At 39.3% G+C, this 17,157-nt stretch overlaps 1 protein-coding gene across 1 annotated transcript in view; it reads right to left on the reverse strand.

Annotated features, from left to right (window-relative positions):
• TECRL (trans-2,3-enoyl-CoA reductase like) overlaps nt 1–16,858 on the reverse strand; it is a gene marked incomplete at its 3' end in the record, with an annotated part of 65,381 nt that extends 48,523 nt beyond the window's left edge. Inside the window, exons 1-2 of the mRNA XM_081998756.1 lie at nt 15,973–16,858; nt 1,573–1,624 (exon numbers count right to left, since the gene is read on the reverse strand). Coding sequence (XP_081854882.1) covers nt 1,573–1,624; nt 15,973–16,206 — 286 coding nt within the window. The 5' untranslated portion in view covers nt 16,207–16,858. The remainder of the gene's footprint in view (nt 1–1,572; nt 1,625–15,972) is intronic.
• Nucleotides 16,859–17,157: the final 299 nt, after the last annotated feature.

A 17,157-nucleotide genomic window follows, 5' to 3' on the forward strand; every position in this document is an offset into this window, starting at 1 on the left:
ATGGGAGGACATATTCTTACTGAAATATTAAAACTTATGCACTCAGTCTTTTCATATTCAGCTGTGGGATTTTTGAACTTTTACCCTTTTGTATTTTACAAACCCTTACAGGGAATGAAGACAAATAGTTTTAGAGCAGTCAGGTCAACAGCCTTTTGCTTCATCAACTGAACCTTTGTGCAACCAGAGAAGCCTTCAGCTTTAGTGTTTTACAAAATTCTAAGGACAGAGAAGCATAATATTTCTTCTACTTACCCTTCTCTGAACTCAGAGTATTAGTGTCTGACTAAACCTTTTTTTTGCAAAAGGCATCTAGCCTTTAGTTGAATACACCTTTTTTTGTAAAAATAATGAAAGCCCACCAACCAAGATGCTTACTCCAACAGTAAAACATCCTGCCTCTTGGAACCAAATAACTCATTCCTTATTTGAGTTTCTCTGGCCTTCACTTCCAACTCTCAATTCTTGTTGGCACCTATTTCTGCTCAACTAAATACCTCTGCAGTTCTAAGAAGTCCAGTTCAAGTTAATAGGCCTTGCATAGACTTGCATGTCTCAAATGCATGTGACACTCAAGGTTACCAGTCCTTATCACAAATATCACCTTACTTCTCACAGGCAGGAGTGTGAGAAACATATCTCAGTCCAGGAGAAAGGGTGGCATAGTTACAAACACAGATACAGCAGTATTTTGGTATTTTAGAACTCAAGGCACCCTATACAGGCATATACATCCTGTAAGTTTCAGGGACATTTGGCCCCTCTCCCCAAAATCCTGACCAGCAGTTCAGTCGGTAAAGGTAAATGCCATCAATCTTTGGTGCTCAGCTGCTTTCATTGCTCTTTCTCCCACCCTTCCAACCACCTCCCTCTAGTAAGGGCTACAGGCACATGGCTGGAAGGAGGCAGAAAGGAAGCATACAGCAAAACTGTTCTGTTCTCTGGCAGGAAGGAAAGAGGGATTTTCAAGTATTATTGCTCTCACCTCTTCTCATGTACAAGGTCCATACCTGCAGTCTGTATACGCAAAAATTACCCTCTCCCCCACTATTTTATCCCCTCTTCATGGACATGAAAAACAAAAAAAAGTGGTACTAGAAGGAAGGGAGATTGCCCTGATCCTGACGTGGCTGAGTCAGTTGAGAAGTCTGTCAGATTGCCTGCACAATCCCGGATAAGTCATTTAATCACTCTGCACTCGAGTTCCCCACTACAGTAGTTGTTTGGTTTACATGGTCTGTTCATGACCAGCTTGAAGCTGTCTGATGTTATCAAAGCTCATCTTATATAACACTGGGAGGGCAAATGCAGTTGTGGTCTTGAATTGACACCGTGTAGTGTTAAAAAGAGGATAGAAAAGTATTGCCCCTCATGGGCTAGCAGTGATAAATTATGCAGTCCTCTCCTTCCAGCCTCTCACATCTGCGATAGCTACAGTACAACCGTAGTCCAAACACTACTCTTATTTAGCACTGGAGATGTCAAGTCAGTCTCAGCTTTTGTGTGAGATTTCATGAAAAATAAATTTTACAATTTCTCCAGGGTGAAGGGCTTGCTAGGCATAGTACTTACATGCTTTGTGAAATTTGTGTTTCACGTCAAGAAGGGTAGATGATGGGGGTACCTGGAAAAGAAAACAAAATGCATGCAGATTAGTTTTTCTGTTGTCTTCACTCTGGGATCCTTTCTCCCCTCCTCCAATGAACTTTTGATTCAATTTTTCTGCAAGTTCCTTAGGCAATAATGAAGCAAATCAGCAAATTTCCTCTCACATGTTGATATGTTATTAAGGATTGTCCACATTTGAGTTACACATTACCTGGACCACCTCTGTGTGACCAATGGAAGGGTACCATTCCAAGGGTCAAGGGGGAAAGCTTGTTCATTCCCTTCTTCAGGCAAACTGCCCCCAGGATCAAACCAGTTGGACAACTTGAAGGGTTAGCTTTAAAGTTAGGTTCAAGCACATCTCTTAGACACATGAAAGGGTTTTCCTGAGGGGCCAGTAGCAAAGGTGGCAGGTTCTGTCCTTTCTGCCTGAAATGAGTCTGCTTCTGCATGCTGTTGTTCATGTGCACTGAAGCAATTCAGGTGTCACCGTGTTAGATGGCAGTCTGCAGGCAGTTTAGGCTGTTTTATTATGTATATTGATTTCTTAATACACTTTGTACAAAGTATCTGAGAAACAGAGAATTTACTAGAGCAAAAGACTTCGAAGTACCTTGCATTTACAAAGAAAGGCAATTGAACACTACAAGAAGTAGTATGTTCAGCGTGAGATCAAGATGGCAAGAGGTATGGGTCTGGTCTTAACACCACCATCCCTTTGCAATTGACATTGATTTAATATTCTGTATTGTTCATTTAAGCACAATAAATGGAACTGTGTCTTAACTATGGGGATCTGCTTTGGCTCTAGTGAGAAACCTCATCACTGCAGTCAGACAGCAGAATGCAAAAAAACACCTTCCCTGGAGGCTTTAGGCATCTGCACAGCATAGGCTAATCATATGAAGTGGTGGTGACTTACAGCAAAGTCCTGAGGAGCAGCAGAATTTCTTTGGGTTGAGGTAGAGAAGCAGCCATGGTACTATTTTCCCTGGCTGGGCACTCATCACCTGGTTTACCCGATCTTCAGCTTCCCTCAGTCTAACCAGAGTGCGGCAGTTTCCTGAGGTAGCCTCCTTGGCAGTTACACAGGAACCTAGCAGTTCTGCTCTGCGGAAAGTTGTCTGTCTCTTCCCACCTAAAGACTTCTATGGGGTTTTCTGGGCAATCCAATTCCTGTTTCATTGCATTAATTGACTTACTGAGCCTTGCTTTGATCTTGGCACCATCACCCACTTCTTCCAAATGTGATTAATGATATGTATCTATCTATCTGTCTATCTATCTATCCATCTATCTATCTATCTATTTTACTTATTAGTGATGTTAGTGAATTGTGACAATAACCATGCAAAAAAACAGAGAAGAACGTAAGAAATTCTGCTAGTAGAGATCAGTCAGCACCTTAACATAGGCTGTTTTGCTGAAAAGACTGAGAAATACTGATGTAAGAAAATAAAATAGCTGACTCAAAAGCAACAAATCAGTACAGAAAGAAAAGGTTTGATCTTATACAATTTGACACCCCACACAAATATAGAACATATGTGCCATTAGTGCTTAGGAGTAGGCCAACTTCTTTCCAGTAATAACATGAACAGGCAGAGAGCTCAATACAGATTTCAATGATCTAAAGCTGTAAAATGACACCTGTGCTAAATGATATGTAAAGTTCATATTTTTCCTAGCTTTTTCTTTGGGTTTAGATGAGAACACTTTCTTTTCCACAGTTACAGAAGGTTTTACTGGGCATTGGAAAAGTCCTTATTTGAAGAAACTGCTGTAAGTGAATCTCCATTTAAACCCTGGCTTGTTTTTCTGATGCGTCTGTTAAGCGATGCCAACTCCACCCAAATCAAGGGCTGGGCTCCTTGAAACCAAGGATGTACCTTTTCCCCCTTCCTAACATCACCAAGGTCTGTGTTGCACCCAAATCTTGTTGAACATTACTGGGCCAGGAAAGGGACATTGCCCTTGGAGTTCCTGATGCCAGCTGGGTCCCTTTTCTTCCTAGCTACAGGGAACAATAGAAGCAGCAGTTCAAAAAGGAAAGAAGCCTTTTCTGGTAATGTGTACAACCTCTGTGGACTTGAATACACGAGATGGGGGGGTGTTATGTTTTCTAAACCTCTAAAAATATCTGAAATTACTTTCTCACACCTTGTAATCTCACACCTGTGTGGTCTGGAGCCCAGAATCTGTCAGATAACAGCTGGCAACAACTACACGGCACACAAGACTGCAGACCAAATTCTGTCAGGTGTCCTAGCATGGGGCAGGTGTGCAGGGCTTTTCAAGGACAGGGATGGTCTTTTCCCGTGTGATGGAGGATGATCTGGCTTTCTAAATACAGTATAAGCTGCATTACCGCAGGACCGGCATCCCTGCAGGACATCAGCATCTCACCATGCCTGGTTATGGGGAAGAGTAGCCAGGGCCAACCCATGCATTGGAGAACTGATCATCTGATTAAGTCCAGGGAAGCTGAAAGACTCAAGCTTAGCATGCTGACAGAGCAGTGCTAACTCAAAACAGAGCCCATGGTCTCTATCTCTTGCACTCATGACTATGTGTTGACTTCAGGGCAGCGTTCCTGTCAATCAGTGCAAAATTTCTAGTCCAGTCCTTCTTAGCAACATCTACCTTTAGATGCACCACGCTGCACTACGCAGGCCTGGAGCGCACGTCCAGCCAGGAGGACGGGGAGGCATTTGCTTTATGGGCCAGATGGCTTAGGGGAAGGAGCCTTCCACTTGAGACAAACTACACAGATCGCAAGTTGAAAAATACCACAAGTACCTTTCTCTTCAGAATGGGCTGCGACATAGAGGAACCGCGGTGTCCTTTCCCGGGCAGAATAATGAGGCTATAGCCACAAAAGAATGAAATACATTTTTTTATGTTCTTGATAATTCTGTGTCCTTTTTTTTAAAGACCTCGTAAAACAACCAGTGAAGTTATAGTTTCTAATATTGATCAATGTGAAGATGGATGCTGAGATGTCAGCTTACTACTAAGAGTGTCCTCTTTGTAGACCATTAATTATCTTTTGTTCTTTTCATTGTACATCAATACAAACTAAAGAACTGTAAGGACTGGAACAGCATCTGCTCTTATTACCCTTTGTGTTAACTGAATAAAACACCCTGGAACATCTCACTGTAATTATTATGTTACTCTCCTTTTAGTCTTTTAAATTATTTCTGAAAGTGTTATAACCTTCCTTTTCCTCTATCTCAGCACTTTTTAAATACTCAAAGGGAAAACAGAGTGAAAGACCACCCTTAGTTTATTTAAAACAAGACAGATTTCAAAACACCTCTTACTCGGCACATATCTTCTATGTCTGATGGTCAAGCTAGTTTTCCCTGCAACTTCTTAACTTGTAGTCTAGCACCAGATATAATTAATTTTCTAGTACGTTGCTGTCATGTGTAAGGTTCAAGACTACTTTTTCTTCAAGTAAAGAAGAAGTCTCTTTCTCTTTTTTATAACAAAAAAATGTTATAAAGAAATGAAGCTTTTACAGGTGTGGGTTGCATTCATTACACCTTTCATGCAGAAAAGGATGATTTAAAAACCTCTAATCCTGTTTTTCCTGTACCTTCATAGTAAAAATATTTTTTACTTTTCCATTCGAGGCAACTTTTCATTTTTTAAAAATTCAAGAATAAAGGACCTTCTGGGTCATCCATTCCAGTTCTGTCCTTCTTTTATGCAGCAATGCACAAAGCATCTCATTTCTTTTTAAGATTTAAAATACCACATTAGTAACTTAGGCTATGACTCAAGGAAGAGCACTAAATGGAAGACATTATAGGAACTTAATACTGCCTTTTGTGAATGCAAGCTAATCAGATAGTTACTGCCTTTCATACCTCTCTCACATTTGTAAGTCAAGGAATTACAACAAATCTGGTGGTCTGTATGTAATTTCATCACACAGTTCCTGCACTAAAGGATTATTTTAGGGGTTAGAGGTTAGCAGAATATCAATAAAAATTTGAATAATAGAATTTTAGCAAATAAGTGATCTTTCATTCAACACTTCCCTTTGAATATTTTTCCCTTTGTTACATGTCAGTACCACTGCACTGCTGAGTCACCTACCTTCCAATAGGCAGTTGTTTTCCGTAATAGCAGAAATTCAGAAATTCTGCCACCCCAGCTGCTCACTAACCACAGACAGCCCCAACTTCAGCCAGGGTAAACTTGTTCAAAAGGGTGACATCAGCTTATTGCAGCTGAGGATCTGACCCCAAAACAGATAACCAGCTATTGGGAAAGCCAGGTAATTTCCAAATCCAGCACTCAACAAATACTTCTTCATTACTGCTTTTGCACCCTGTCCTTGCTTTGGGGCCACATTGTATTATTAGAAAGCAGCAGCATTTCACAGAAAGTTAATCAGGAAAACACCTGTTCTAATTGATCTCCATGTTTTGTGAATTTGGCTTCTAGATCAGATTACTTTTTCTTGTTGTTAATTTTGAAAGACAGTATTAAAAATTGGGTACCCTTTTACTGTAGCCTCCCTCAGTGTGTCCCACACTGCTCTCTTGTTAGTTGGTGAACCAGTGTGCTGGTCATGTCCAAAGAGATATAAATAGATGAGCTCACCGTGGAAATGACATAGAAGTAGCTACATATAGACAAGTCTTGTCAGCAACTACACAAAGGCTTTATATAGAATTTAATATTTTACTCGGCAGACTGCAGTGAACTGCCTACCAAACAGCTAGCTCCGATCCCAAGCCAGTCTTTCCAGAAACTGGAGGTATTCAGAACCATGGTTTTAGCTCAAGTCGGTTCATGTACACATGAGTAGAGGGCTGTATCGCTTAACGACCTCCTAGATTATTATGTGGTCACGTGAACTTTGGCATATGAGATAATCCAACTGACTAATATTTCCAGTGACTATGGGTGAAATTATCTAAGAATACACATAACCACATGCTTTCCGGGTGCAGTCATGCCATTTTACACTGGCCAAGTTTGTTTCTAAAGATGTTATATTGTTTTTGTACTGCTAGCTGAGTACTTATATTAAAAAAAATCCTCTCGTTTGCAAGAAATTTTCTGAAAACGTGCCTGGCACTAGAAAGAGCTTTTTCTCTCTCTGCTAAAGAAAAGAGTGTAAGTAAAGAGAACACAATCCATTAGCAGACAGAAGGCGTGCAGGCCATCCCTATTTACAGAATTCACCATGTTCACCTATTTCTGAGAAAATCTGACTAGAATTGGTGTACCTCCGTGCCTTCTGACCTTTTGTTAAAACGAAGCAAGTAAGATTGCTGTATTCACCTTGAGAGGTTAACAGCAGAACCAGTCAGGAAGCCTCTGTCACAACTCTTTTCTAGCAAGGGAATGGAATTGTTCTGGAAAAACTCTGGATGTGTTAATTTGTGTTGACTTCAAATTTTTAAAATTAGATAGAAAATGTGGTGTTTTTTTTTAAAATCCTGCTTCAGGAACATGCTGAAAATTCATTTCGTTGTGTTGTTTTCATTTCTTTTTACTCTTATCATATGGAACTTTCATTACTTTTGCATTATTTTATGACATATCAATCATGAGAGTGTAAAGTAATATAACACATGGCTCTCATGCCATGGAAAATAACCCAACAGGAAATAATGTTCAAATAAATGTACTATTGAATTGTAAAAAAATTGTGCTTGAAACGAAATATTTATTGTGTCATAACAGATTGAAAATTCCAAAATTAATTTCTAATACAATCTTTACCAAATTTACTCATCAAAGATTCAATATTATTTTCACTGTAATTTGCAAAGAAAACAATATTTGGGATATGCACTTTTTAAAAAAGAAAAAATATTTTTGACCAATTGTTCTCAGGAAGAAAGTGAAGTTTAGGGTTTTGTTTGGATTTTGATTGCCAGTCCTAGCACAGATTAAGTATATAGCTTAGCTGTGAAATCTCTCTGAATCTGTCTTCCCTTTTCTATCAAATGGCTGTAGAGGTTTATGTTTGCTCTTTTATACCTATGCAGACTGCTAATATTTAAAATCAAGCAGAGCACACAAGAAACTCCACTAATACTTAGTACAGGATGGTCACAAACTATTTGGGGGACTGTATGAAAAGAAAAAGCAAGAGTGAGGTCAACCAACTCAAAAGAAAATTCACAGGAGAACATGTATTGGCAAAGCAAGCAGTTCTATGAGTAGCAGGGGTAATAAAGCCTTACTTTCTACTAATAAAGGACCTCAAAGCCCTTTCCAGCTGCCCCATATCCCTTCTCTGTCTCCCATGATGGAGGGGATTTCTTGCCACTGGGCAAGAAAGTGGGTCTGTGTTGCTGCCGCGCACTTGCCGATTGCCCATCGGACTGCGCATGTTGAGCTGACAGCCGGCTACTGGTGTACAGCAGGGGCGAAGGCTGCACCCCGCCTGTGCTCCCTGCTCTGAAACACCCTGCTGCCCAGCCACCACCTCCCGTGAGGCAAGCAGGAGCTAGGTAATCTTTGCAGCTTTTTTTTTTTTTTCTTTTCTCTCTTTCAGATGTATTTAAATTATTTAAATTTGGCCAGTGGGTCCAAAGTTATGTTGAGGAGAGCAGGCAGGCAAAGATGGAGAGACAGCAAGCCTCTGTGGTCCCTGAGGGGAAGTATGAAGCTGAGAAGCAGAAAGGAATGGGAAACAAAGGTGATATATGAGAACAATTAGACATCATCAGGTCAGTTAGAAATCTAAATACTTTTCACAATACCAAGTGCAATGAAGAGATGCGTGCTGTACTTCTGGTACAGATTCTCTGACTGCCACAATTTGTTCTCTTGTAGCACAGGAGCTGTATGTATTAGAGAAAGGAAAGCTTGCATTTTAAGGACTTTTTAAAATCCCAAATTGTTTAAATGTAGGCAGGTATGTTATAATGATAGCATTAATTTATACTGCTAGATATTTATAGATCCATTACTACATGGCTTAGGTATTTTTTGTGAAGAATCACAGGTCTGATTCCAGAAAGAACCTGAAGCATGTTCTGATGGACCAATAAACCACGGGCAGGAGCATTTTAATGCTACAATAATGCTTATATAAGATGCCATTATACACCTAAATTTCCATCATGGGTTCTGCTGATTAACTATTAGACTAACACCTACAGCTTCCTATAGTCTTACATTGCTCCAGTACATTCATAATTTGCAATCATCTATTATGATGCAATAAGGCAAATATGCAGCTGAGGTAAAATGTCATAACTTTTTTGGGAAAGAGAACATTTTCACACTGTCTGGGAATCTGTCTCTACAGATACACTTTTGGCAATATTCACTGCTCTGGTAGCATAGCTGGCTTTTACTGTTGGACAGAATGGCTTGTGTTCATGAAAAGCTGGAGCACCACTGGTGTCTCAAGAATTCATTCTCTTGTTTTCACTGAACTTTGAATCAAGCTTTAATTTTTTGGATCATTTATTATATTTCACTTTCTCTTTCTTTCCCCCAGGCTTAGACTTTTCTATCTAGAATAAGAGATGTATAAAACCTGTCATTTAAAGGCACTTCTAAGATTTTAAAATTAGCATCTGCAGAGCATTAGTCTTCTGTAATTCTTTAAATTATCCCTTTACAAATGCTAAATGCCCTAAAGTTACCAGCTTCTCCCCTCCCCAGTCTCTCTCTTCTGGATAAATCAAAGGCCATTTCTCTAGGTGTTCCATTTAAAAAGCCATATTGAAATAAGAATGGTGACAGCAAAGAGCAAGCAGAAATTAATATGTCTAGATGCCTTTTTTCATCTGAAACTATCTGTAGATATAATGACGTTAAAATGATGTGAATTTCTAGTACAGCAGGAAGAAATGAGTGTAATGCATTGCTTCAACAGAATTTGAGTGTGTTTACCTACTTTACCAAATGTAACTAATAACTGAGGAAGAAAATACTCCTGTCACATCACCTCCAGTGCTGGAGGGGGGTGGGGAGGGGGTGCCAGGCATAAGATTCTATTCTTACAGGCAAGAAAATGCGTAGACTTTAAAACATGTTTGTAAATGTAATGTATGTTCTTGCAGTGCCTCCCAGCAGGGACCAGATCCCTGTTGTGCTAGATGCTGTGAAAACATACAGTAAAACACATAAGACACCATGAATTCCTCCTTCCAAAAGGAAGTAAAACAGAAGACTTCCACAGCAATGAGCCTACATCCAGCTAGTTTTATGTCTTCTGTGTTCCTTCACCTCTATCGCTGTGGGAATCCCTAGTTTGTGGGACTCAGCATCAACATGTGGTCTTACAATGAAAGCCCCCTCCTTTGACATAGCTGGTTATTCAGTCCCTTTGGGCATCTTTGGCATCAGAGGCAAGACCATTAGTGATAGACTGCTTGAATGAGAAGATGATGATCTTAAAAATCCTATGCATGAAATGAGGCTGCTGTGGAAGTGCACAGGTTCTGCTCATTCTCCACATGGAAGAATATAGAGTCCTGTGAAGTGAAATATTATAATTGCAAGATTTAAGGGAAAAAAGACTATACAAGGCAATGAATATATTAATTTCTTTCCTGGTAAAGGACTTTTTTACTATACTTCCCTAGAATGAAGCAGATGAGGAGAGCCTGATGTAAAAGGCAATGGTGTCCTGGTACTGCAGAGTTCCTTTGCAGAGTTTCATTGCCTACTTCAGCGATTGCATTTGCTCAGCTAAAATGAATGTGGTATATCTAAGTTCCAAGTCATGATGTGAGAAGTTATTTTTATTTCCTAGAGGTGACTATGCAAAAGAGAGCTGGTGATGACTGTTCTTGGCTGCTCACCTTCCGTGACAAATCTGCAACCCACAGGCAAGAATAACAGATTTCCGATACTGGAGATACCGTTTCTGCATGTATCTCATTTTGCTGTCATGCCAATCTAAATCCATTGTATTGCTATGCCATCATGTACAGATACAAGGACACTATTGTTTTAGGTGTTTTACAAACAAAAATGCTTGTGAACTCCTTCAGAGACAGACAAGCCTGCCAGAGTAATCAGAATAAGCCCTAATTAATCTTTGGCAAAAGATGTTGTAATACATATACTATGTAATATTTATTAGCAAGAAGAGTTGTATATAGAGTCATAGAAACATAGAATAGTTTGAGTTGGAAGGGACCTTTAAAAGTCATCTAGTCCAATCCTGCTGCAATGAGCTGCGACATCTTCAACCAAATCAGGTTGCTCAGAGCCCCGTCCAACCTGACCTTGAATGGTTCCAGGGATGGGGCATCTACCACCTCTCTGAGCAACCTGTGCCAGTGTTTCTTCACCCTCATTGAGAAAAAGTTCTTCCTTATATCTAGTCTGAACCTACCCTTTTTCAGTTGAAAACCATTACCCCTTGTCCTATTGCAACAGACCCTGCTGAAAAGTTTGACTGGACTGATGCATAGACTTATGTTATGCTGAGGGAGACAAAAATGTGTAACAAAATGGCAGGCCCTACGCAAGGTCCTTTAATTTAAGAAAAGTAACAATGTTCATGTGACTTTCATTGTAGGCATCCACGGCACGTCTACACTCACAGACATATAGTTAAATGTTCCTACAGTATATATCGTTAACCGCAAATATTCAACTACCAGTAACCGTGTTTTCCAAAGACATTTCAGTGCGAGAGGGCACTGGGTGCATGGAGGACTGGTTTAGGGGACAGTAGGAAAGCAGCTTCCATCATCTTTGCAGCCCATCAAGAAAAGAGGCTCTTCCCTGCACACCTGAGGAAGCAAGCTCTCTTCTGTTCTCTTCTTAAGTTTTCTGGAAAGAAGGAACACTGCATAGCAGCCAAAACCTGAGTTTGCACCTCTGCTTATAGCTTAACTTGCAAAATAATACAGCACAAAACTACTGAGCTCTGAGGCTTTTGATGGGAAAAAGCTTTCTCTGCTGGTTTCCCCAAAGGTGATTTATTCTGTAAAAACTATATTGTGCAACACTTTCTGCCTTAAAAGCAACTCATGCAAAATTAATTACATTGCACTGTGTTTGTGGGAAAATACATTTTACTACAAGTTAATTTGAAGAAAAAAATATTATACAATGAATGCTATAACAGAAACAGTTATGAGTTGCCTTAACAGCATTTATAAATCAAATCACTACACATCGATAACTTTAAAAGTAACCTACGTCAGGCTTTTGGAATAATGCACAAGTAAAACTGTTTTTGAGTGGCTATGTATTTTTCATAAGTTGTGGCTGACGAAAAATGTGGATTATTTGTTTAAAAATACAAAAAGGAATTATTTTCTTTCATTTTTAAGACTTGAATTTTGCATGTTCTGTTGTTTTCTATAGCTTTTTGGAAGTAATATGGCAGCCAAAATCCTTAGACATTTTGGGACTCTTTTTCACCGAAAATATTTCTCCTCTTTACAGACAGACAGGAATTTCATCCATAGAAATTAATAAATTGTGAAGAAAAAAGGGACTTGTGATCATCCAGGCTCACCTGCTGTTCTACACTGGCCAAAGAAGAGATTTATTCCTTGCTGAATACTTCTTTCAATCCTTGAGCAAGAAACCTGTATGACTCATGTTTCAACTACAGAACATTTTTTTTTAAATGCTGTATTGATTTGCATATTGAAGAGACTGAAGATTGACTGACAAGATGCCCAAGTGTTACTTATCACCCCTTGACTGACTGTCAAAATATGGGCCAAATTCCTTGGCTAAATTTGCCTAATTGTGGCTTTCAGCCAGCAGCTCTTGTAAGGCCTTTGACTGCTTGGGTAAACACCTTTCTGTATTGAGAAATCCTCTCCGGGGCCGTAGATGGACCTCAGGTCAGGCAAGATGCTCTGCCTACAGCCGAGCCAGGCTGCGCCTGAGAGCACCAGGGGAAGGAAGGAAGGCCCAGGACTCGCTCATTCAAACGGACCCACACGCCTGGACTCTTGCCCTCTCTGAGGCAGTGCACAGAGCAGGAGTCCGCTCGTACATCCCTTCGACACGTCAGTGCCTTTTGTTCCCCTGCTGCCTCTGGATACCTCTGCTCACAGGAGTACAGTCCCAGGGTACCTCCTCTGAGCATTTATATACTGCTTTTAAGGACAGATGGATGAGGTTGTAGCCTAGGTTTAAATCAGCTTTCCCTACAAACTCCTTCTTGAAGCCCTTTTCCAACTGTCAAAGATAGCCCCTTTTTGTCTATGAATCACTGGTGCCTGCTGTCCTGCCAGAAGTAGTTTGGAGACATTTTGTAGAATAACTGGAAAAAAATTTTGAGACAGGTTTTTGTTTTATCCTTTCTCTTCCCACCCCCAAAATCTGAAGCCTCTTCTCCGTGACATCTCACCTCAGAATTAATTTCTGTACCAAGAGCAAATCTGGGGAAAAAGATCTCACACTGCTATTATTTCTTTTAAATTCTTTAAGTAATTCGCTGGAAAAGCTTTTGTGCACCAAACTACCTGCATAATGTCATATCCATAGCAGAGAAAGTCCCCAGAGCAGGTTGACAATATTCAATAAAAGAAATTATACTCCTATAAAGAATTTTATGTTCAAAGTACGCATGTACAAAATGAACTGCCAGTGTCGCTGACTCTTGTGAATGTACTCCAAGTTTTGCAAGATCAGGTATTTTTCTTCAAGACCCAGCTCCTGGAGGGGATGACTATGGGACAAAATGTCTGAGGTTTTCCTCTTCTACTACTTTCTTCCAATATTTTTTTTCTGCCTTTCCTGACTGTGCAAAAGCCTACAGTATGATGTGAACGTATCTTGCAGGCTTAAAAACCAGGCAAATATGTATTTATTCTGTTCCTTTAAACCAATCTTAAAGACAATCAAGACCTTATAGTAACCACTCAGTTCAATTAATATAAGTGACTGTTCCTTCCCCAAAGTATAAGATGGGTAAGAACGCCAAAGGAAATAAGGTTAATTTCATTTTACAGATGGATAATTAATTCACAGTTACTTATGCTGGATCCAAAGCCTATTGATGTCAATTGATTGCTCAAAATCACACAGCCAAACACACCTCTTCTAAACCCCTGACACTGCACTGAGCACAAGACATTTTTTCTTTCTAAATACCAAAACTAGTTAGATGTATTATAATTTTGCAGACTTTACAGAGCTCCCACTAATCTGAATAAGATTTATATGCATATGCAAGATTCTCATAGAATTTAACACTCTGGAAACAGTGACTGGTATTTAACCACATAACATTAATCATCTCATCGCTCTGACTGAGTTTCTATTAGGTGGAGAAAGAAAGGGGTCTTCTCTCCATCATTATAATACAGTTTTTCCCTTTAGATTTATTAATCTGAGAATATTACAAATGTATTTTCTAAATCATAATAGTCTGAACTACTAACAATATGCAATAAGAGTGTAAATACATACATTTTAAAATCTATGGTTCCTATTCTCTCCTACCCTGACAAGTAATAATTACATGCAACCCTGAGAAATGAAGCTAATCATAATTATCTTACAAACAGAAAACAGGCATTAGAAGTGTCATGTTGGGTCTGTATCAATGTTATTTTTAATTAAGCAGAAGATTATGCATAATCCAGTAAAATAGTCTCCTGTTTGCTCTAATAATCAACTGAAAAGAAGTTCACCAACACTAACAAGTGTTCACAGAAGTAAGGAAATCAACTATTGTACCTTCAAGGTTGCCTTAGGAAGGGATTATCACAGCAAATTAAGGGACTTAGCCAGGTGAATGTGCATTCAAAATCCAAATTCTTTAGGCAGTCTTGGAAATCTCAGCCTTGCACTATACTTGCACCAATCCCTTGGTACTGTGCCAAAAAAAAAGTAAAATAAAAAAAGATCTATGCTGCTGGCCATGGCCATGTAAATTGAACATAGATGCCCGAGCAGACGCTTTCAGTTTACAGTTGTTATTGCTCTTCTGCGTGTATTTTACCTCTATATAGAGGGGATACTTCGCAATCAGCACTTGTAAGCCTCTTTTCACTGCTACAGGGGCAGAGTCCATGGTTTGGAGAAGGTGTAGAAAATGTTCAGGCTCATCAAAATTCAGAGTAAACCTTAAAACGCAGGTCTGCGATTGTCCCAATAGACTACAGTTCTTCCATGTATCATGGAAGGATTCCTGAAAGGTGGCTTTTCGCCTAATACTGTTTCGGTTGATATATTTCTTTTAATGACACTATAGGAAAGCTTAAGATAAGAAACAGACTCAGTCTTTTTTTGGATTGAAACCTAATTCAGTATAGTATTTAGATAACCATTTTTTATAACTGTGTAAATATCACTCAGTGAATTAAATAATGCAAACACTATCATTAGAACTGGTATTAATATTCATCATATTTGTTTGAACATTTTGTACATGTTTCCCCTTCAGCTAGATTAAAAAAGTCTCAAAAAATATTTTGCCCAATTAAGAATGAACGAATGAGACATTTACCTTTAACCAGGCAAGCAAATTGCCAAAACACCCTTTAAACAATCAAGAACACTAGAAATCTGTTAGTATTCCACCCTGCATATTTCAAAGGCATTAAATCAAACATTTGAAGCAAACTTACCCACCAGTTCCAGCTGTTGCCAGTGAGGATAAGTGAATCTTTTATTTTTATTTTTTCTTCTAGCAAAACAGTAAGTCTCAAAATTCTACTATGTTACTGTAAATTCCTATAGTCTAAATAGATTAGGATTCCCATTTTCATGGCACACAAGAGGCCAGCTTTTCTGCTGAGGGACAATGAATCACAAAAACTGTGCTGTAAATATTTATGAAGCATTTTTTCAGCTGTTGTTTACTGTGTTGTAGACTTCCTTCCTATCCAGTCCTCTCATCCTACTTATACAATTTGACTGTAGTTTATATTTTTTGATTCACATTATTAAAAAAAAATGCCTCTTTTAGGTAGGACCCTTTGTTTAAAATATTTTTTTTTTTTAAATTGCCAGGTTCCTGCCCAATCTGATAAGTAGGGCGCAGCTGAGTACATTTAGATACCAACAAGAACCCACAACATTGCAGAGGTGCTAAGCTTTACAAATGTATTAAAACTGAATATCTACTCTGAAGCAGACATTTAAGTACCATGCTCTGAAATAAACACTGTAATCTAAGTGTCAAGAGACACCCTAAAGACATATCTTGAGTCCGCAGAGCAGCCAGGAGGTCTAAAAGAAATCAGTGTTGGATTATTTGTAAAAATCCTGGAGAAACATGGCCAAGGATTGTGACTAATGAGGAGTTCTGAGTATCTCCCAGAGAAAAGAAAGGAAGTATTTCTATTACAGAATAAGACCACAGCAGGGTGAAAACGGAGCCCCTGAACCGGCACCACGTGAACCAGGCACATCCCCAGCATGCTGGAATCATACACTCACCTTGTCCACAATGCAGATCTGCTTCTTGCTTTGCACATCAAGAATTTCCACTTCAAAGTAAGTGATCTTTGAATGTTTGAGCACGGGTGGTGATTTGAGATGGCCAGCAGAGAGCACGAGCTGAGAGAAGTTGAAAAAAGAGCGCGTGTCATTGCGGGACATGGACAGAGCTCCTCCATGAGCTGCAAGATCCCTCTTGTGTTCTGGAGCGCCGGGTTTCTGCCTCCTGTGCATGGTGTGACCCAGCAGTAGCGACCGTCATATCAACAGGGGACAGTTCCAGGGGGAAAATGTTTCCTCCTCGCATCAGTTAAATACAATCACGGACCGATGAGACACGAAAGGTCAAGTGGCATTCCATTTTAAGAGTACTGTCTTATTTAGCAGGAGTGAAAACAATGGCCCTGTAATCCATGTCTATATTTAACCTGCTATTGTGATGTCCTGTATGGCTGCTGGTTTTTTTTTTTTCTTTTTATTTAAACCAGCATTTGAAACAACACATCTAGAGAGTCCCTTTTAGAAGAAGTCAGATCCTGAAATTTCAGATCCCCAAAGGAATCAGGAATGAATGCAGCAGATTCCACTGTTACCTACTGAGACAAATGTTTAAAAGTGTCCACCTATACGCATAGGTATAGGGTTATGTGTGTATATATATAAGGGTGTGTTTGTGTGTATATATGAATGCACAATTAGTATATATCTACAGAATTATGTCAGATATCATCTCTTCTAGAAACATTTGCTAACAGTATGCCAGGAGTTCATCAGCAAAATTTAGGGGTTGCTTGCAAATATAAAGAGGATCTCGTACCTGCTTGTATTTAGTACTGTGGACACTCTGTTATTTAATGGGGTAGAGCTTTCCTTGCAGCTCTGCCAGGGAAACTCAACTGAAAGTAAAGAAAATTATAACCATAAAGGCACTAATTCAGGGCTTGGATCATTTCACTATTTTCTTACTCTTCCCTGACAATTAATTTTCACAATGCAAGTCTGCAGCAAAACAAAAGTAACATTAAAGCTAAAAATAAAGATTACTTAAACCAACAAATTTTCTCCAAAAGGGCTTCCCCAAGCCTTTTTAAACTTCATTTTTCCTTGTATGACTTTTTTATAGGCTTTAAGAGAACTAGCAGCACTTTTCCATCCTGAGATTCTGGCTACATTTCCCTGGGCTGA

Source organism: Phaethon aethereus, assembly GCF_964289735.1.
Source record: "Phaethon aethereus genome assembly, chromosome: 4".
NCBI classification, from domain to species: Eukaryota; Metazoa; Chordata; class Aves; order Phaethontiformes; family Phaethontidae; genus Phaethon; species Phaethon aethereus.